This window comes from Ichthyophthirius multifiliis (genome assembly GCF_000220395.1).
Source record: "Ichthyophthirius multifiliis unplaced genomic scaffold scaff_1120509251142, whole genome shotgun sequence".
NCBI classification, from domain to species: Eukaryota; Ciliophora; class Oligohymenophorea; order Hymenostomatida; genus Ichthyophthirius; species Ichthyophthirius multifiliis.
Genome location: NW_004086164.1, coordinates 23,233 through 40,774, shown reverse-complemented (window position 1 = coordinate 40,774; position 17,542 = coordinate 23,233). Strand labels below are relative to the sequence as shown.

General features: G+C 14.2%; 2 protein-coding genes across 2 annotated transcripts, besides 20 other annotated features; both read right to left on the bottom strand. All coding sequences in view use genetic code 6, as the record gives it.

Moving 5' to 3' along the window:
- Positions 1-413: 413 nt before the first annotated feature.
- Positions 414-492: a microsatellite.
- Positions 431-491: a microsatellite.
- Positions 493-1,494: 1,002 nt separating the features above from the next.
- Positions 1,495-1,538: a microsatellite.
- A 734-nt stretch (positions 1,539-2,272) lies between these two features.
- Positions 2,273-2,328: a microsatellite.
- Positions 2,329-2,687: 359 nt separating this feature from the next.
- Positions 2,688-2,721: a microsatellite.
- A 106-nt stretch (positions 2,722-2,827) lies between these two features.
- Positions 2,828-2,858: a microsatellite.
- A 367-nt stretch (positions 2,859-3,225) lies between these two features.
- On the bottom strand, positions 3,226-4,692 carry IMG5_148030 (hypothetical protein; the record flags this gene model as incomplete). The annotated part of the gene is made up of 7 exons (XM_004031007.1): positions 3,226-3,360; positions 3,403-3,475; positions 3,560-3,661; positions 3,710-3,965; positions 4,017-4,129; positions 4,326-4,403; positions 4,457-4,692. 7 exons carry the CDS (start codon positions 4,690-4,692, stop codon positions 3,226-3,228), a joined length of 993 nt encoding a protein of 330 aa, XP_004031055.1.
- Positions 3,492-3,548: a microsatellite.
- Positions 4,166-4,209: a microsatellite.
- Positions 4,173-4,211: a microsatellite.
- A 19-nt stretch (positions 4,693-4,711) lies between the features above and the next one.
- Positions 4,712-4,778: a microsatellite.
- Positions 4,724-4,839: a microsatellite.
- A 161-nt stretch (positions 4,840-5,000) lies between these two features.
- Positions 5,001-5,039: a microsatellite.
- A 1,443-nt stretch (positions 5,040-6,482) lies between these two features.
- IMG5_148020 (protein phosphatase 2c, putative) lies at positions 6,483-9,172 on the bottom strand (the record flags this gene model as incomplete). Its single annotated transcript, XM_004031006.1, has 8 exons — positions 6,483-6,536; positions 6,580-6,672; positions 6,730-7,298; positions 7,343-7,453; positions 7,680-7,803; positions 7,973-7,985; positions 8,781-8,872; positions 8,918-9,172. 8 exons carry the CDS (start codon positions 9,170-9,172, stop codon positions 6,483-6,485), a joined length of 1,311 nt encoding a protein of 436 aa, XP_004031054.1.
- A 2,177-nt stretch (positions 9,173-11,349) lies between these two features.
- Positions 11,350-11,399: a microsatellite.
- Positions 11,400-11,420: 21 nt separating this feature from the next.
- Positions 11,421-11,460: a microsatellite.
- Positions 11,461-12,214: 754 nt separating this feature from the next.
- Positions 12,215-12,255: a microsatellite.
- A 2,798-nt stretch (positions 12,256-15,053) lies between these two features.
- Positions 15,054-15,109: a microsatellite.
- Positions 15,055-15,121: a microsatellite.
- Positions 15,122-15,350: 229 nt separating this feature from the next.
- Positions 15,351-15,405: a microsatellite.
- A 1,191-nt stretch (positions 15,406-16,596) lies between these two features.
- Positions 16,597-16,664: a microsatellite.
- A 544-nt stretch (positions 16,665-17,208) lies between these two features.
- Positions 17,209-17,247: a microsatellite.
- Between the last annotated feature and the right edge of the window lie 295 nt (positions 17,248-17,542).

Here is a 17,542-nt window from a genome sequence, read left to right as displayed (position 1 = left end):
AATTAAATTTAAATCTTACTATATTAAAAAATAACAAAAATCAATTAAGTTCTTAAATGAAATTTTTTAATCTTTTTCATTAAATTAATTATAAATTTAATTGTAATATTTTTTTATTTTGTGATTTAAGTATTCCTTGCTTTCTGGATCATTAAAAAATTCTTCTTTTTAATTATATTATGTATGCTTAAAAATAATGTTATCATAGTAAAATGATACTCTTATGAATAAATGTAAATCGTTTGGTGTAATATAGGCTTCTTATTAGTTATTTTTTTTAAATTCATTAAAATAATTTTCTATTTATTCATAAAAGTTTTTAAAAAAATTATCTAATATTTATTTATTTTGCTAATATATTAAATTGTTTTCGATTTCATTGCCATTTTCATTTATTTAATGATTTATTTCAACTTAATTTTAATTATTGTCTTAATTTTAATATTAATCTTAATTTTAATCATAATCTTAATATTAGTTATAATCTTAATTATTTTCTTCTAAATTATTTGTATATTCAGGTTATAAAAAATCTTTTTTCTCGTTTTCTTCTTCTAGATTATCATTTTAATTTTGTTAAAAAACATTATTATTATTACTTTAATTGATTTAACTATTACTTATATGATTTATTTAATCTTATTCATTTGGAATATAGTTATCTTATTTCTATTTAAGAATTATCTTAGTTTTAATCTTAATCTATATTATCTTAATTATTTATTTATTCGGACATTTTTATTTTTTAATTTAATATTTTTTTTTTTTTAATTAAAATACTATTATCCATAAATTAAATAGTAAAATTGATTAAAAATAATCTTACATATTATAAAAATTAAAAACTCCACTATATATATGATTTTTAAATAAAAAGAAATATTTTAAAGTAAAAGGTCATAAAAAATTATTTGATAATAAAATTAAATATCTAAAAATTTTCAGCAAAAAGTTATATTAATTAAAATTAAATAAATTATTATCTTATTTAAAAAAAAATACGAAATTTTATTTAATATAAATTCTTTAAATATTAAAATAATTATATTAAATAAAAAAACAAAATAAATATTTATTTATATAAAATATATATATTTTGCATTTTTAAATATTAAATTTAATTTAATTTATGTAATTTGTTTAATGTTGTTTTTTTTATTATTTTTTTAAATTTATATTTTCACTAAATAAATCAAATTGATATTAAGATTTATAATTTTATTTATTATTTCAGAATATATACTAAAATAAGGGAGATGATAAAATTATTACGTATATAATAATGCAAAGTATATATTTAGTTTAAGCAATGATAATAATAATGAAGTTTATATTTATAATTTATTAATATAGTAATTAAATTAGTATATATATATATACTAATAATTGATAATTAAACAAACAATTTTATACATCGACAAATTATAAATGAATTATACGACATAAATACAAAAATATTATTTAAACATGTTATATGATCGTAATAAATAATTCAATAAAAATATAAAAAAAAAATAGATAAAAAATAATAAAAAATATTAATTATTTTATTTAATCTTCATAGAATAAAATGGTATAAAAATTCTAATTAAATAACTATTTATTTATAAGTATATATAAATTTAATATTAATATTATCTAAATAATTGAAATTATATTTAATTTTTTACTTATATATATTAATGATATATAGTAAACAATTATTAGAGTATATATATAAAAAGTTATTGTCAGTTTTTCTAATTTTTTGTTGATAACAATTTATGAAAACCCTTATAATAATTATCAAAAAAACAAAAAGCAAATTTAAATTAATGTAAATTTAATAAATTATATATAAAAAACATTATTTTAAAAAAATAAAAAATAAACTAAATAAACTTATACAAAATAAGTAGATTAAATGCAATTTCTTTTTAAAAATATATATATATATTGAGATTGAAAATAAAAATATATATATATTTTTTTTATTATATTACTAGAATTCGGAAAACATTAAGGATTTGTATTATTTCCTTTTTTTTATTCGAATATTCGATTTTTTTGATATTTGAATTAGAAAAAATTAAAACTTAGATTATAATTAAAGAATAAATAAAAAATAAATATTATAAAAATATGATTTTAATATAAATTAATCAATAAAATAATATGAATATAAATCAATTAAATATATAGTTATATAATAATAGTATTATTTTAATAGAGTAATTAAAAAATACTTCGAATTTTAATTAAAAACTACAACATATATATATTAAAAATTTTGATTTTAAAATAAAATATAATTAGAATAATTTTAAAAATAAAAATATTAAATTAGAAATGATTTATTAATTTTAAAATACTTAAATAAATATTACCTAATTGAAATAAATCCTAATTGTATTTTATATTAAAAAAAATATTCGTATTAATTTGTATAAAAATATAATTTATATTAAAAAAAATATATTTATTTTATACAATTAAATAATATTTAATTTTAACACCAAATTTAATTTGCTATATTTTTTCAATTTAAAATTATTTTAAAGGAATAAATAATTAGTTCAGTTCAACAATTTTATTAAGATTTATAATTTAAACAAAATGTTTTAGCTAATATAGATTAAACTGTAAAAAAATCGTTTGGATTTTCATTATTTTCTTAATTGATTTATAATTATTTGCTTTTACTTTCATTTTTATTTTATTATTTTTTGTATTTTTATTATTATTATAACTCAATTAACTTATAAGTATTACAATTCAACATTAATAAAAGTTTAAAAGCTTCTTTATGATATACTTATAATTTTTAATCAATTTATTCAGATTTATCTTATAATTGTTTATTATTATATTTGTTTATTTTGTTTAAATTAGAATTAGTAATTTTTTTTTTATTTGTTTTTTATTTATTTTGGCTATCAAATAATAAGATAGTATTAACGATTGAATTACCTTATTTAGGTATTTTTATTTATAAAGAATTGTATGGGCTATTGTTTTAACTAAATTTTTTATATTTTTTTCTTAATTATAATAATTGTCGCATATATACATTTTATATTATTGTTTTAAAATTATAAAAGTTTTTTTTTTAAATGTTTTCAATATTTTTTTTTATTTATTAATTAAAGTTTTTTATTATTTTTTAAAATATAACTATGTTATTTGAAAGTATTTAATTGATAATTATTTACACTTAAATAATTTAATTATTTATTAATTAAAATTTCATTAATCCTCTATAATTGATACGGCTGATGCATAAGATACAGATTAATCTGATTTATCTTTAACTAAACTAGATAAAGCATATCTAACAAAATGAGTTTAAATATCTTTTGAATATTTACTATTATTAAATGCCTTTATATACATATTTTTTATTAATAATATAATTATATATACATGTAATAAAATAGATAAAGCATGTCTTCCACAAATATTATTTTCAGTTTCTTTTAAGTAACTTATAAATTCTCTTTTTATAAATTTTAATATATAATAAATATATATATATAAATATATATATATATATATATATATATATATATTTTAAAAATACTAATTATCATGTTTTTCGATTATTGTCATTCCTCTTTAATCAAGTTTTTCAATTTGTTCATAAATTTCCCCATCATCTTTATTAAAATATGTATATTTATACCTTTTGTAAAATATTTTAATATTTATAAAAATATGAATAAGAAAAAACTTTTATCCCCAGTGACAAAAATCTGTTGAAACAATAAATAAAGTGTCATCTTAATCAACAAATTTACTAAAAATCTATCCATATAAGGTTTCCTAACTTTAATCAAGGGCACCAACCATAATAGGTATCAATTTTATATTTTCAGCACCTAATGTTTTAATTAAAAAACATAGTTACATTTCTAATGAATGTTCTTCTTCTTCTGCATCTTTATCTGTAGTTTCAAAATAAGCTAATTCTCGTAATTCATTTATGGCTTTATTTTTATTTTTTAAATTATTTCATATAATATATTCATTTTTTATACTTTCTTAATCTATTTCTATGTTTCCTACTGGAGTTTCATATACTTTCATTCCTGATAATCCACATTATCTAATAAAAATGTAATGGAAAGGACCCATTAAAAATACACGTAGTCTTTTTTTTTTTTTATAAATTAATATTTTTAAAATATTAATGCTTTTTTTATTTATTTAATATTTTTTTTTTTTTTTAATATCATCAAAAAAAAAAGGTATTCATCGAATTTTTTTATTTTTTTTTTCGCCTTTTTTTTATTGATTGAGTTTTTTAAGAAAAAATTAGAGAAAAAATATCAAAACAAGTAATATACTTTTTTTAATGACAATATTATTTCAAATATTTATAAGCATATGCTTATGTAGGACCTGAAAAAGAAAAACCTGCATGACTTTTTTATTTGTTTTATATAAAAATTTAAATAATAGCTTTTATATGTTATACGGAACAATAATAGCTTTTACAGCCTAAATATTTTAAATTTCACATTTTGCCATATCTAACCATACGTTAATTTAAATATTTAACTCATGTTCATTATTCGAGTACCAACTTCCTGCATAAGAAGATTCTCTTATTTCCAGCTTTTAATCATATTATATTTCTTCGTTTTATTCTTATTAATTTTTATTTTCTGTTTATTCTTTTTATTATAAATCTCCTATATTTTCTTATTCCATAAATATTACTTAATTTATTAAAAAATTATAATTATATAAAAATTTAAAAAAAAAAATATTATATTTAATATAATTAAAAAAAAAAAAAAAAATATTTATTTATATAGAGTTGAATAAAAAATAAATATTTAATTATAAAAATATTTACATATTTTTAAAAAAATGAAAATTATTGTTATTTAAAAAAAAAATATAAAGCATATACTTTTTTTTAAAAAAAAAAAATATATATTTTATAATAAGAACTTTTTGGATTTTTTATTAGGAAATTATATTATTTTTATAATTTTTGTATAATTTAATTTATTAATTAATATAAAAAAATTTAAATTAATTAAAAAATTTAATGTGAAAAATAATTAAATCAATTTTTTTAAAAAAATTAACAAATAATAAATAAATCAGTTATTAATTATAAATTTAAATATCAAAAACAAACAAAGATAATAAAGTATAAATATTTAATAGTATAATATTTATTATTTTTATAGCAAAATAATTATCTGATATTAATTATTTATTTGTTTTATATTTGTATTTTAATATTAAAATTTTTATTTTACAATATTGTTTTTTTTTTTTAAAAATAGTTCTACTTTACTTTATTTTTCCGTTTTGAAAATATTTAAATATACAATATTTTTTCTTTTTAATAATATTGCCGTTTTAAACTACACCATATAAAATAATTACAAATAGAAAAAGTATAAATGTAATATTTCAAAATAAATAAATCACAAATTGTGCAAAAAAAAAACATAAAATAATAAGTCAAAATGCGAATAATAATCATATTTTTTACTAAGAAATGTAATTTTTATATGCTTAATCATACAAATAATTAAATAAAAATTATAGTGTATAATTGATTATAAAATAAATATAAATAATTCCATTTTTATAAATACTAATATTTTTAAAAAAATAAGAATCATTAAAATTTAACAGTTTTTTAGAAATAAAAATGCAGAAATATTATTCAAGATTTTCTTATTATAATAATATAAATTAATTTATTATCAATAAAGGTTACTTGATATTAATAAATAAATGTTTTAAAAATAAAAAGAAATAATATTATTAATAATAATGAATCTAAAATATTAGATTATTAAGAAATTTAAGAAAATATTATTAAATAAAATTAAAGAAGCAAAAAATATAATAATAATCTTAGTTTAATTAATTTAAAGAAACCAAATATCTTAATTTAATTATTTTTTGAATTAAAAATTAAATAACAAATAAAACATAAAATATATATAAATTTATTAAGTATTATATTAAATGATTAATTAAATAATATTAGATTTTCGATTTAATGACTTAAATCATTAAATATTATTTAGTTTTATATAAAAAATTAATAATTTATTTTTCAGATGTTTGAAAAGAATAATGATTTTTATTTTTTTATATAATAAATATACCAATTAATTTATTATTCATTTAACATAAAAAAGATTGAAATCAAAATTAAAATTTATAATTATTTTATTCAAAATCTAATTAATAAAATAAACTTTTACTAATTTTTTTTTTTTTTTTTTTTATTAAAACTTCATTTTAATATAAAAATAATATAATTTTTTAATATAAATAAAAATATTTTCAGTTTAATTATTCATTAACATGAACATAAAATTATATATGAATTTCATATAAATATATGAATATTATATGTTTATATAAATTTAAATTAATTTTCTTTTTTAACAATATAAGGAATGACTTTTATTTTTTATTGAAAAAAGTAAAAAAATATTAAATTTTATATTCAAAAATATCTTTCAATTTTCTAAAAAAATTACAGTACATGTAATATCATCTCTATAATCAGTTTCCTATAAATATCATATATAAATTTTTATTTAATTAAAAAAAAACTTTTTTCCAAGCTTAAATTGCTTAATTAATTAAACATTCTGCTGCCTAATCTGCATTTTTTTTATCATAAAATTATTCTACACATTTAACTACCTTTATATTTTTATTCAGAATTTTTAAATAAATAAGTTATTGTAAATAATAAAATACATCAAAATCATTCATAAAATCCCAAATACCATCAGAAGCAATAACAATAAACTTATCCTCTGCAGTTAATTAAATTTCATTAATTTCTGGGTCAGCAGTTATACCAGCTGGAATGCCTGCCCTATCACCCATACTTCTAGTCATAGCTAATCCAGGAATATCTGCATTTTATTACCATACTCTTAGAGGACCAACAGGCTATCCGTTATAATGTGCTTAACTTTCTACCCGTCCTCCAGCTTTTATTATTCTATTTTTTTCACTTTCTAATGAAGGTTTATGGTCTGTGGAAAGTTAGCAAGGATAAAAAGGTGTATTGGAAGCTTTTTATTTTGCTAAAATAACTCTAGAGTCACCTACATTTGCAATATAAAGTTTTTTTTTTTGAATAAAAATAGAAATTAATGTAGATCCACTGAGATAGGAATCAACACTTTGAGCAAAAATTTATTTATTTGTTTCTTTATAACTTTATAATATTGTTTATTTAAAATCGTTTGATAAATATTTCTATATATTTAAAGGGAAATTTTTTTAAATTAATTAAGATATTTAATGTCCATTTTATCCTTTTAATATTATTTTATTTAATTTTAATAATAAATATTTGTACCATGACCATCACATATAGCAAAAAGATGAATGTCTAGATCAGCTAGATTTTTAGGATTTACTATTGCTGTATCTTGATTTGTTTTTTCTTTCTTTTGTTAATTGCAACCAGCTTTTGTTTTAGAACAATATATTAATTTGAATTATTATTCTTTTATAAATTGTTGAGGGTGTATATAACTTTAAGAGTTGTTTTTAAAAATTCTTTTTTTTTAAATTTATTTTTTATATTTTATTTTAAATTAACGTGATTATTGGTTTATTAACATAATTATCTATTTAATTCTTTTGAAAAACTAAGTTTTATTAATTTTAAATGTTAATATGAGTATTTTAACCATTTTGAATTCCATTATTATTTTTTATTTATAGAATTTACTAGTTTCTAACTGCGTCTAAATCTATTTTACTATTTTGATTTTATCTATCGGTTAATTCTCCAATAGGTATAATATTATTTTCCTTTTCTTTTTTTATAATGTATTTTTAATATAAATATTTATATTAAAACTGTTAAAATTTGATTGGGAGTAGCATTAGATATTAGGTAATTAAAGTTAAGATAAATTAGTCATTTTATAATTTTAAGTACTTTAAATTTTATATATTAAAAATTATTTATAAAAATTACTGTTTCAAGGCCTCTAATTAGTCAATTATATTAATTTATTTTTAGCTTAATTAATAATAACTTTAATGGTATTAAGATTAAGAGTTTCTAGTTTCTAAGTTTTAATTATTCTTGATCATATGGTTTATTTGTTCAGTCTTTTATAAATTGTTATTGATTTTAGAATCTTATTGATTAAAAATCAATGAGTTGTTTAATCTATTATTATAGTTATTTATTTAATTATGTACTACATAATTTTATAGATGTAGGAAAGATTAATTAAGGGGATTACCATTATATTAAAATTTTCCTGTATTACTTCCCATATGACTTTGATAAGATGTTTTCATTTAATAATAGTTATTTTTTAATTTATTTTTTTAAATTATAATTAATTCTTATAACAAAATAATTAATTTTTTTTTAAATTAAATTAAATATTTTTTTTTTAAATAAAAAAAAATTACTAATATAAACAAATAAATTGAGTTTTTTTTATTTTTTTTTAATTTTAATATAAAATAATAAAGCATTATTAAAATATGCTGAAATTAAAAATATTTATATTTTTAGATATTCAAAAATAAGTCCAATTATTATAGTAAGTGAAATTATTTATATTTTCTTATTAAACTTCATTATCTAAAAAATTGTCCTAAAATTATTAATCATAATCAATTTTATTAAAAGCTTCATATATTCCATCATCAGAACATTATTTTTTTAATTAATCTTATTTTTCCTCTTTTAATTATATTTAATCAATTTATATTTATTATTTTCTTTAACAATAATAAATAAATATATTTTTATTTAAATAAATTACTTATTAGATAAAATTTTCCAATCAATATCTTTAAGCCATTTATGTGCTTTTATATTTACACCAGCTCTTTTGTTTTCATCTTTTTCCATTAACTTTTTAAATAATATATATTTAAAATATGTAATTAAATAATCTACTTAATTTATAAAATCCCATGCATCATTTGAAATATACTTTTCTTTCTTAAGTTTTTAATTCAAAATCTTATCGAAAATTCCCTATTATGTTCTATCATAAAAAGGATTATCCCCTGTTAGTAATTCTAAAGTAATCAACCCTATAGCATACCAATCAATTTTGAATCCATAACTTTTTCTTTTAAGCATTTCAGGTGCCAAATACATAGAAGTTCCACAAAAAGAAGATGTCTTTTATTTTTTATTTATATTCATTTTTACTAACCCGAAATCAATTAATTTAATATTTCCATCTTTATTTAAAAGTATGTTTTCTGGTTTAAGATCTCTATAAATAATATTTTTTTAATGCAATTATTCTATAATTAAAATCAACTCTGCTATATATTTTCTAGCTTCATTTTCTTGTAATCTTCCTTTTCTAAAAATTAACTTACTTATATCCTCTCCATCTATATATTCTAAAACTAAATATAAGTATTTTGTATCTTAAAATGCATAATATAATTAACAAATATATGGGTTTCCTATCATTTTTTCAAGCACTTTTCGTTCGTATAGGATGTATTTTTAAGCCATTTTTTATTCAATTATGTATTTTCCCATTATTTTCATTGCATAATATTTTTCTTAAAAACTAACCAAATTAACCTCCCCAAAGCCTCCAGTTCCTAATTTTCTTATAAATTTAAAGTTCTCAAAGCCTATAACTTTTTAATCTTCCATCATTTATGTTTCAAGCAAATTTTATCTTTTATTCTTAAAATATTTGTTTTTTTCTAAAAATTTTACCACACCATCAACTCTCCCACCTCTTAAAATATTATTTCCAATTATATGTTTTTAATAAAAATGATCTTAAATTTAATAAATTTCTTTAAATTAATTAAAGGCATTAAATCCTTCTACATATCTAATTAAATCAATTGCTTTTAAACCTTAAGAGTTTCTAATATTTAAATCTGGTTTGTAATTTAAAATTTCAGTTATTATTTAATCATAATTTTTTTCTGCTGCATAATGTAGTGCAGTATTATTATATTGATCTATAGCGTTTATATCACATAATTTATTTTCAAGTATATATTTTATGCATTCTAATGAGTTTTTAATACTTGATAAGTGCATGATAGTTCTATTTAATGAAGTAAGCTGTTTAAAATCACAACCTTATTAATGTAATAATTCTAAAATTTAAATGTTATTGTTTTAGGCAGCATAATGAATTGCATTAAAATTATTTGAATTTCTTTTATTTATTTATTTTATATTATTTAAATATTTTCGTATATACAAATTTATTTATTTACTTAACACTAATATTAATATGATTTTAAGATATCATTTCTAAGATTTTTTCTGTATTGTTTTTTTCGCATTCATCTAAAAATTAATTATTATAATTTGATTCCTAATCACTATATATATTTTTAATTTTTCTTTTTATTTTTTTCATTACTTTGATTGTTTATGTTAAGAATTTGTTAAATTTTAACTATTCTTTTAATAATTCATCAATGAATATCTTTTTTTCAAAAATTTAATTTTTTGTACTATAAATTTATTATTAAAAATTTAATTTCATACAGACACATTATTTTTTTTAATTTTATAGCAGGCTTATTCTTAAAAAATTAAGAAAAGTTGAATAAGTTTATTTTATAAATTTTTAATACGAAAATAAAGTTAAAGTAATAAAATATAAATATAAATAATTAAAAATACTTAATAAGAACTATTATAATATATAATCATTTTATAAAATTAACAATCAACTAATTTAAATCTTTTTATAAATTAATTAAATACTAACTAAATCTCTTTTATTATAAATCTAATATATGAAATAATACTTTAATTTTTTATCATAATATTCATGAATAAAATTATATATTATAGAAAAAACGATTTTATAAATAAAAAGTTGTCTAAAAAAAAAAATTAAAAAATTCTTATTTATTTTTTTATAAATTTTAAAAAATTATATTTAATATTAAAATTAATATCTATTCAATATATTTTTCTTTTGTAATATTATGTAATTTATAATTTTCAAAATTTATATTATAATAAAATTAAAAAATACAAATCTTAAAATTAACAAATTATAGTTAATTGAATTATAATTTTTAAATTAAAAATTATTATATTAGTATTATTTTATATTGAGAAGTTATAAATATAAATTAATTTAAATATAAATATTAAAATATGTAAAAAAAAATATATTGTGTTTCAATTTTGTTTAATATCTCATTTAATATTTATTTTATCAAACTTTTAAATTGTAATTAAATAAATGAATACATAATGTTCAAAATTATATAAAAAAAATAAAGACAATATATTATATGACTATATACTAGCGTACTTGCAAACATGTACTTCCAGTTATGGATGTAAAAATTTTATACGCATTAATAAAATATAAAATATATATATATATATATATATATATATATATATAGTTATATATATATATCTTTTGATTCTTAATTTATTTTATTTTATTTAAAAAATATATTTTTTTTAAAATGATATATATATACATTAATAAAGAAAAGAAAAATTTAAAATAACTTAAGTAAATGAAAAAAAAAATGGTCGAAATTTCATCTTATAATTTTATTTTTATTTTAATAATAAATAATATAAACTTTCTTAATAAATAGTATTAAAATATAAATTTTTTATCTAAAAATGGTATGAAATAAGTTTAATTCATAACTTAATATACTTAAAATTTTACAATAAAAAAAAAATTAATATATAAAATTTAATTAACATATGGATTAATAAGTATATTTTTTAATAAACTTTTAATTTGATAAATTTAAATATCGAAATTTGAAAATAATATATATATCTAAATAGAATTTCAAATCTATATTAAAAAAAATATCCATGAGTATTTAACGGAAAATAAAAAACTTTAAAAATAATTAAAATAAATATTAATCTAATGTTTTTAGAATTAATTCGTTCTAAATTGTCGATAAAAATATTTTTAATTTTATTATTCTTTAATTAAAAATAAAAATTTAATATGTGTTTAAATAGTTATCAAATTTATAAGAAATTAATTTTGCATAATTATTTTTTTATAAAATATAGGTAATAATTTAAATATATATTCATATTAATTAATATGTTAGAATAAATGTTACACATATAATACATTAAAAAAAAATCTTAATTATTTCATTAGTATTTTTTTGTTAATAATATAAAATATTAATTAAACTTTTATAAATTTTATATTAATAAAAAAATAGATTTTATTTACAAATAAATATATTTAATAAAATCAACTTAATGTTTAATAATAATAATTAATGAAATTTATTATATTTTTAATTTAAATTTTTTTTCTTTAATTTAAAAAAATATATATAAAAAATTTTGATTTTAAATTCATAAAATAAATAGAATTAAAAATATGAGCAATTCTTAAAGACAAAAAAACAATTAAGAATTAATAAATGAAATGAAAAGGTTAAAATACAATTTTTAAGAATTAAAAAATCCATTTCATAAAATCCAATAGAATTAATAATAAATGCCAAATGTTTAAAAGATTTCAAATTTTACATAAACAGAATAAAATTTATTATAAGAAAACGATTTTTTATATTAAAACATACAATAAGATATTAATAAACTTTAAATTGAAAATATAAAACTTAATAATATATTAAAATAAACATAAGAGTAATTAGCAATAAATGGAAAAAATTAAAATAATACTTCTTCTTAGCATTTACTTCCTTCTGAATTTAAGTAAAAATGGGAAACATTAGTAAAAAACAATATTTCATCTGCATTTATTAATTTTTTTGAAAATCCATATTTATTAACACATATAATTTAAGAGCTTTTGATTTAAATAGATGAGTTTTCAAAGGAAAAAATAAAAAATATAACTCAAATGATAATGAATATCTTAAATTTAGATTAAAAACATTTAAAAATATTCCAATAGAATACTCTTAAATTATTTTAAGATTTTAATAATGATATTTTTAAAATTAATTAGGAAAATATATAATAAATTATAACTTAATTTAAATAAATCTGTTTATAAGTAATTATTAGAGAACCTTAATTTAAAGAAATAAAAGACTAAACTTTAGAATATTTTGAAGAACTTGTAACTTCAGACGAATTATCAAACACAATTTTGGAAATTTATAACCTTTTTATACATATGAATTTGAATGAACCTGTACTTTATGTAAATATTAATTCTTTTCTAAAAAAGAGAATTTAATTACGTTACTTATAAAAAAAATGATTTTTATTTAATTGATGGATTTGTATAAAATGAAGCTCCTGCTTTGATTGTTATTCCATAAATAATGAGGGGTAATCAGGTTTATTGTGGAATTAAAAATTCGGTTATTATTTTAGGTGAAGAATTTATTAGTTAAGAAATTTTAAATTAAATTTAGGTTAATAATGAAAATTTAAAAAATAAAAAAAAATTTGAAGAAGAGGAAGAAATAAAAATTTTAAATTGGAAAAATTAGAAAAATGATAATTAAATAAATAATTAATAAAGTAATATATAAGAAATAAATAATTTAAAAAATAGCTTCTTAAATACAAATAAAAACAATTTAGAAAATATTTATTTAAATACAAATAATTTTGAGAAAAAAATTGAAGATAAAAAATATTAAATTGAAAACGTATCTAAAAAAGTAATTGAAAATTAAATTAATGAATAAATCAATGAAAATAATACAAAAATTTAAAAAAAAGATGATAAAATTTTTATTTTTAACGATATTACTTAATAAGAATGTAACAAATATAGAAAGAACAACAAATCTGAAGATGAAAATAGAATTATTAATTAAAATAATATACCAAATAAAAAAATTAAAAGTCATTCTATTTATTAAGAAAAACCAAAAAATTACACATTTAATAATTTTTTAGAAAATCATAGAAAAAATATGAAAAAGTTTGATGAAAACTTAGTTGAATAATAAAGTATGAATAGATTTACTAAAGATAATAATGAAAAAAAAGAATCTTATGTAAAATCTTTTGATGCTTAGGAAAAAAATTATTTTAAATAAACATAAAATCATAAAAATATAACAATAATAGATTAATTAAAAAATGAAATAAAAAAATAAAAAATTTAAAATTTAATGAATAATTTTAGTAGTGAAAGTGAAGAAGATTATAAATAAATTTATTATAATAATAAAAAAAAACTAATTAAAAAAAAGAAAATGAATAAATTTTAGAAAATAGACCTTTTAAAAATGAAAATATTAAAAGTAATACATTTTATAAATTAAAAAATAATATCAAATAAAAAAACATTAATAAAAATATATGATATAAATTAAAAATAAAAAAAAAAACTTTAAAATGTTTTAAAACCTTAAAAATAAATAAAATTTAATTAAATGTAAATTTTAAACTTATGTTTTTAAATTTTTATTTTAATATATAAATATTTTAAGAAATAAATTTAAAAAAAAAATTGTTATTATTAAAATTTATTTTATAAAAGATAAGTAATTATTATATATAAATACATAAATTAATTAAATTATAAATAATTAGAGTAATAATTAATTTTATTCATATTTTAAAGTTATTTTCTTTTATATTTCTAAGATATTTTCTATTTTACTTCTCAATATTATTAAAAAAATTAAATTTAAAATAATTTATTTAATGTTTTATATTTTTATACAAAAAAAATATTGTTTCAATATTATTCTATATCCAATTTAATAAAAGCCATTTCACATATATTAGAATTATCATTATTATTTTATTTATTAAAAATATTTAAATTTATTTCTTAATTTTAATTAAAGTTTTCAGCCACATTTTAAAACTTATCAAACTGATAGTTTTCCGAATTATAATTAATTTCATCAAAGTTAAAGTTCGATTTATCAGTTTAATCTTAATTAAAAATTTATGTTTAATTAACCCGATATTAAAATTACACTTACATATTTATGGATTAATTTTATTTTATTATTTATTATTACTGTTATTAGATTTATTTATTTTATAATGATTTTTATTTTAATAATCTAAGTTTTTCTCTAATTTATTTATTTTTTAATTTTTTTTCCTAACTAATTAGATATTACTTTTGATTTTTTATTTGATATATTTCTTATTTGTCATTTTTTTATTTATATATATCTTATTATTCGTTTTTTAAATTCAATTTTATAGAATTTAACTAATCTTAATTTGAGGTGTTATAGATATCTTATTCCTATTTTTCTTTTAGATTTCTTTAAATATCATCCTACTCTTGTTTTATATTTATTTTTTATTAATCTAAATTTATAAATCGTGTTCTTAATAAAAAAGCAAAAAATATAAATAAATAATTTATTACTTTTTAAATTTTATAGAATTTAAAATTAACCATTTAAGTTTTCTAATATATATATATATATATATATATATATATATATATATATATATAATATTTATATTTTTTACTTTCCTATTTTTTTTATTTTAATTTATTAACTTTTGTATTATAATTTTAAAAAAAATCTTATTTAGTTATTATCTATCCTTCTTTTTACTTTAATATTTTCTATACTAGTAATTTTACAGTTGAATGATCCATATTAAAAATTCTTCCTACTCCTCTATAAGTTTGAACCTTTTAATACTCTTCAAATACTTTCCATTTTTCCTCTAATGATAAATCTCTTATGCCTTTCTTTTTTTCATTTTTTAATTATCTTATCTTTTTTTCTTTTAGTTAATTTTTGATATTTTCTTAATCATATTTTACTCTTTTTTTTTTAATTTATTATTATTTAAATTGTTAAATTTCTTCTTTTTAAAAAAACTAGGTTTTTTCTTTTGTGTTTTATTCTTAAAGATGAAACAAATAATTTTTTAATTTTCTTAAAAATCATTATCTAAATTTTTTTTAAATAAAAAATTAATTTAATTATTTGGAATTAATTAGTTTTGTTCATTTAGTAGTTGATGTATTTATTATTAATTTTTTAAGTTTTGTTAATTTCCTTATCCATTTAAATTATGATAAGTATTTTCTATATTTTATTTATTTTTTATAAATAATATCTATTTCTAATTTCCATTATTTTCCACCTATTAATTTGTAAGATAATTTTAATTAAATTATTAATAATATCCATTTAAGTTATTTATATCTAAATTTACATTATTTTAATAATTTAATCCTTATTATTCTTAATTACGCAATCCTAAATAAGTTAATTGTTGAGTATTTTATTAAAAATTATAGGTCTGCTAAATTTATTAATTCTAATATGGCTATTGATATTAATGCTAAATCTATTATTGATAATTTTGCTGTAATTGCTAATATTACTGTTATTATTATGAGTAATTTAAGTCTTAAACAGGTTTTTAGTAACTTTATTATTAGCTTAAATCAGATAAATATAATTATAAATTATTTTCAATTGGTTGTTGGCTATAGTTGTAATTCAAGTAAATGCTTTCTTATGATTTTTTCTAATTTAACAACTTATTTTAAGCTACTGTGTTGTAATATAAAAATTAATTATATTTAACTTAAATTTTAGAAAGATTTAATTCAATATATTATATTTTTTATATGTACTTTATTCTAGTTGATTCATTATTTCTTTATCCATTTTTTAATTTTTTTAATTTCAATTATTTATTGTTTTATTTTATAAATAATATATTATATATTTTCTTTCTTTAAATAATATATATATTTTTCAGGTAAATTTATATTATTATTTCTTTATCAATTATTAAAATATTAAAATATAAAAATAAATTTTAATAATATATTACTAATTAATTTTATTTATTATTTCATTTGATAATTTTTTAATTATATAAAAAAATTTATGATTTTTTTTTTTTTTGATATAACAATTTTAAAATTTTTTCTTTGCGTTAATATATAAAAATATTTTATTTAAATTAGAAAATATTATAAGAAATAATTTTATATGTTTTATAAAAAATTAATATTTTAAAATAAATTATAATACTTATATTATTTATAAATAATAAAATTAAATAAATAATTTTAAATCCTAAATATTAATAATTCAAAAAATTGTGAAAAATTAAAAAATATTATATATTAATATAAATATATTATAAATATTATTTATTTACTTATTATTTAAATATTTTATTATATTCATTTATTTGATAATTATTATATAATTTGAATTTTAAATTAAAAAATTTTAAAATATGCTTATAATAATTTTTTTTATATTTCAATATATATATAACAAAAATTATTTTGTAATTCATTTACTTTTTTGTAATTCATTTACTTTAATTAATTAATTATTTAGAAATTAATATTTTTATTTATTATGCTAAAAATATACTATTTCACCATATTTAATATTATTTAAATTAATTATATCAACTATTTTTTAAGTAAATTTAATTATTTTCGAATTATTCTATACTATTAAATTATTGCTTTCTTTTTCTGTTGTTTAGAATATATGTCTACTCTAAATTTTAAGAATTTTAATCACATAAATTATCAAATATAATTAGATTTTAAATTCGAAAATATTTATCTATCTAAACCCATTTAAAAATTTAATAAATCAATATATA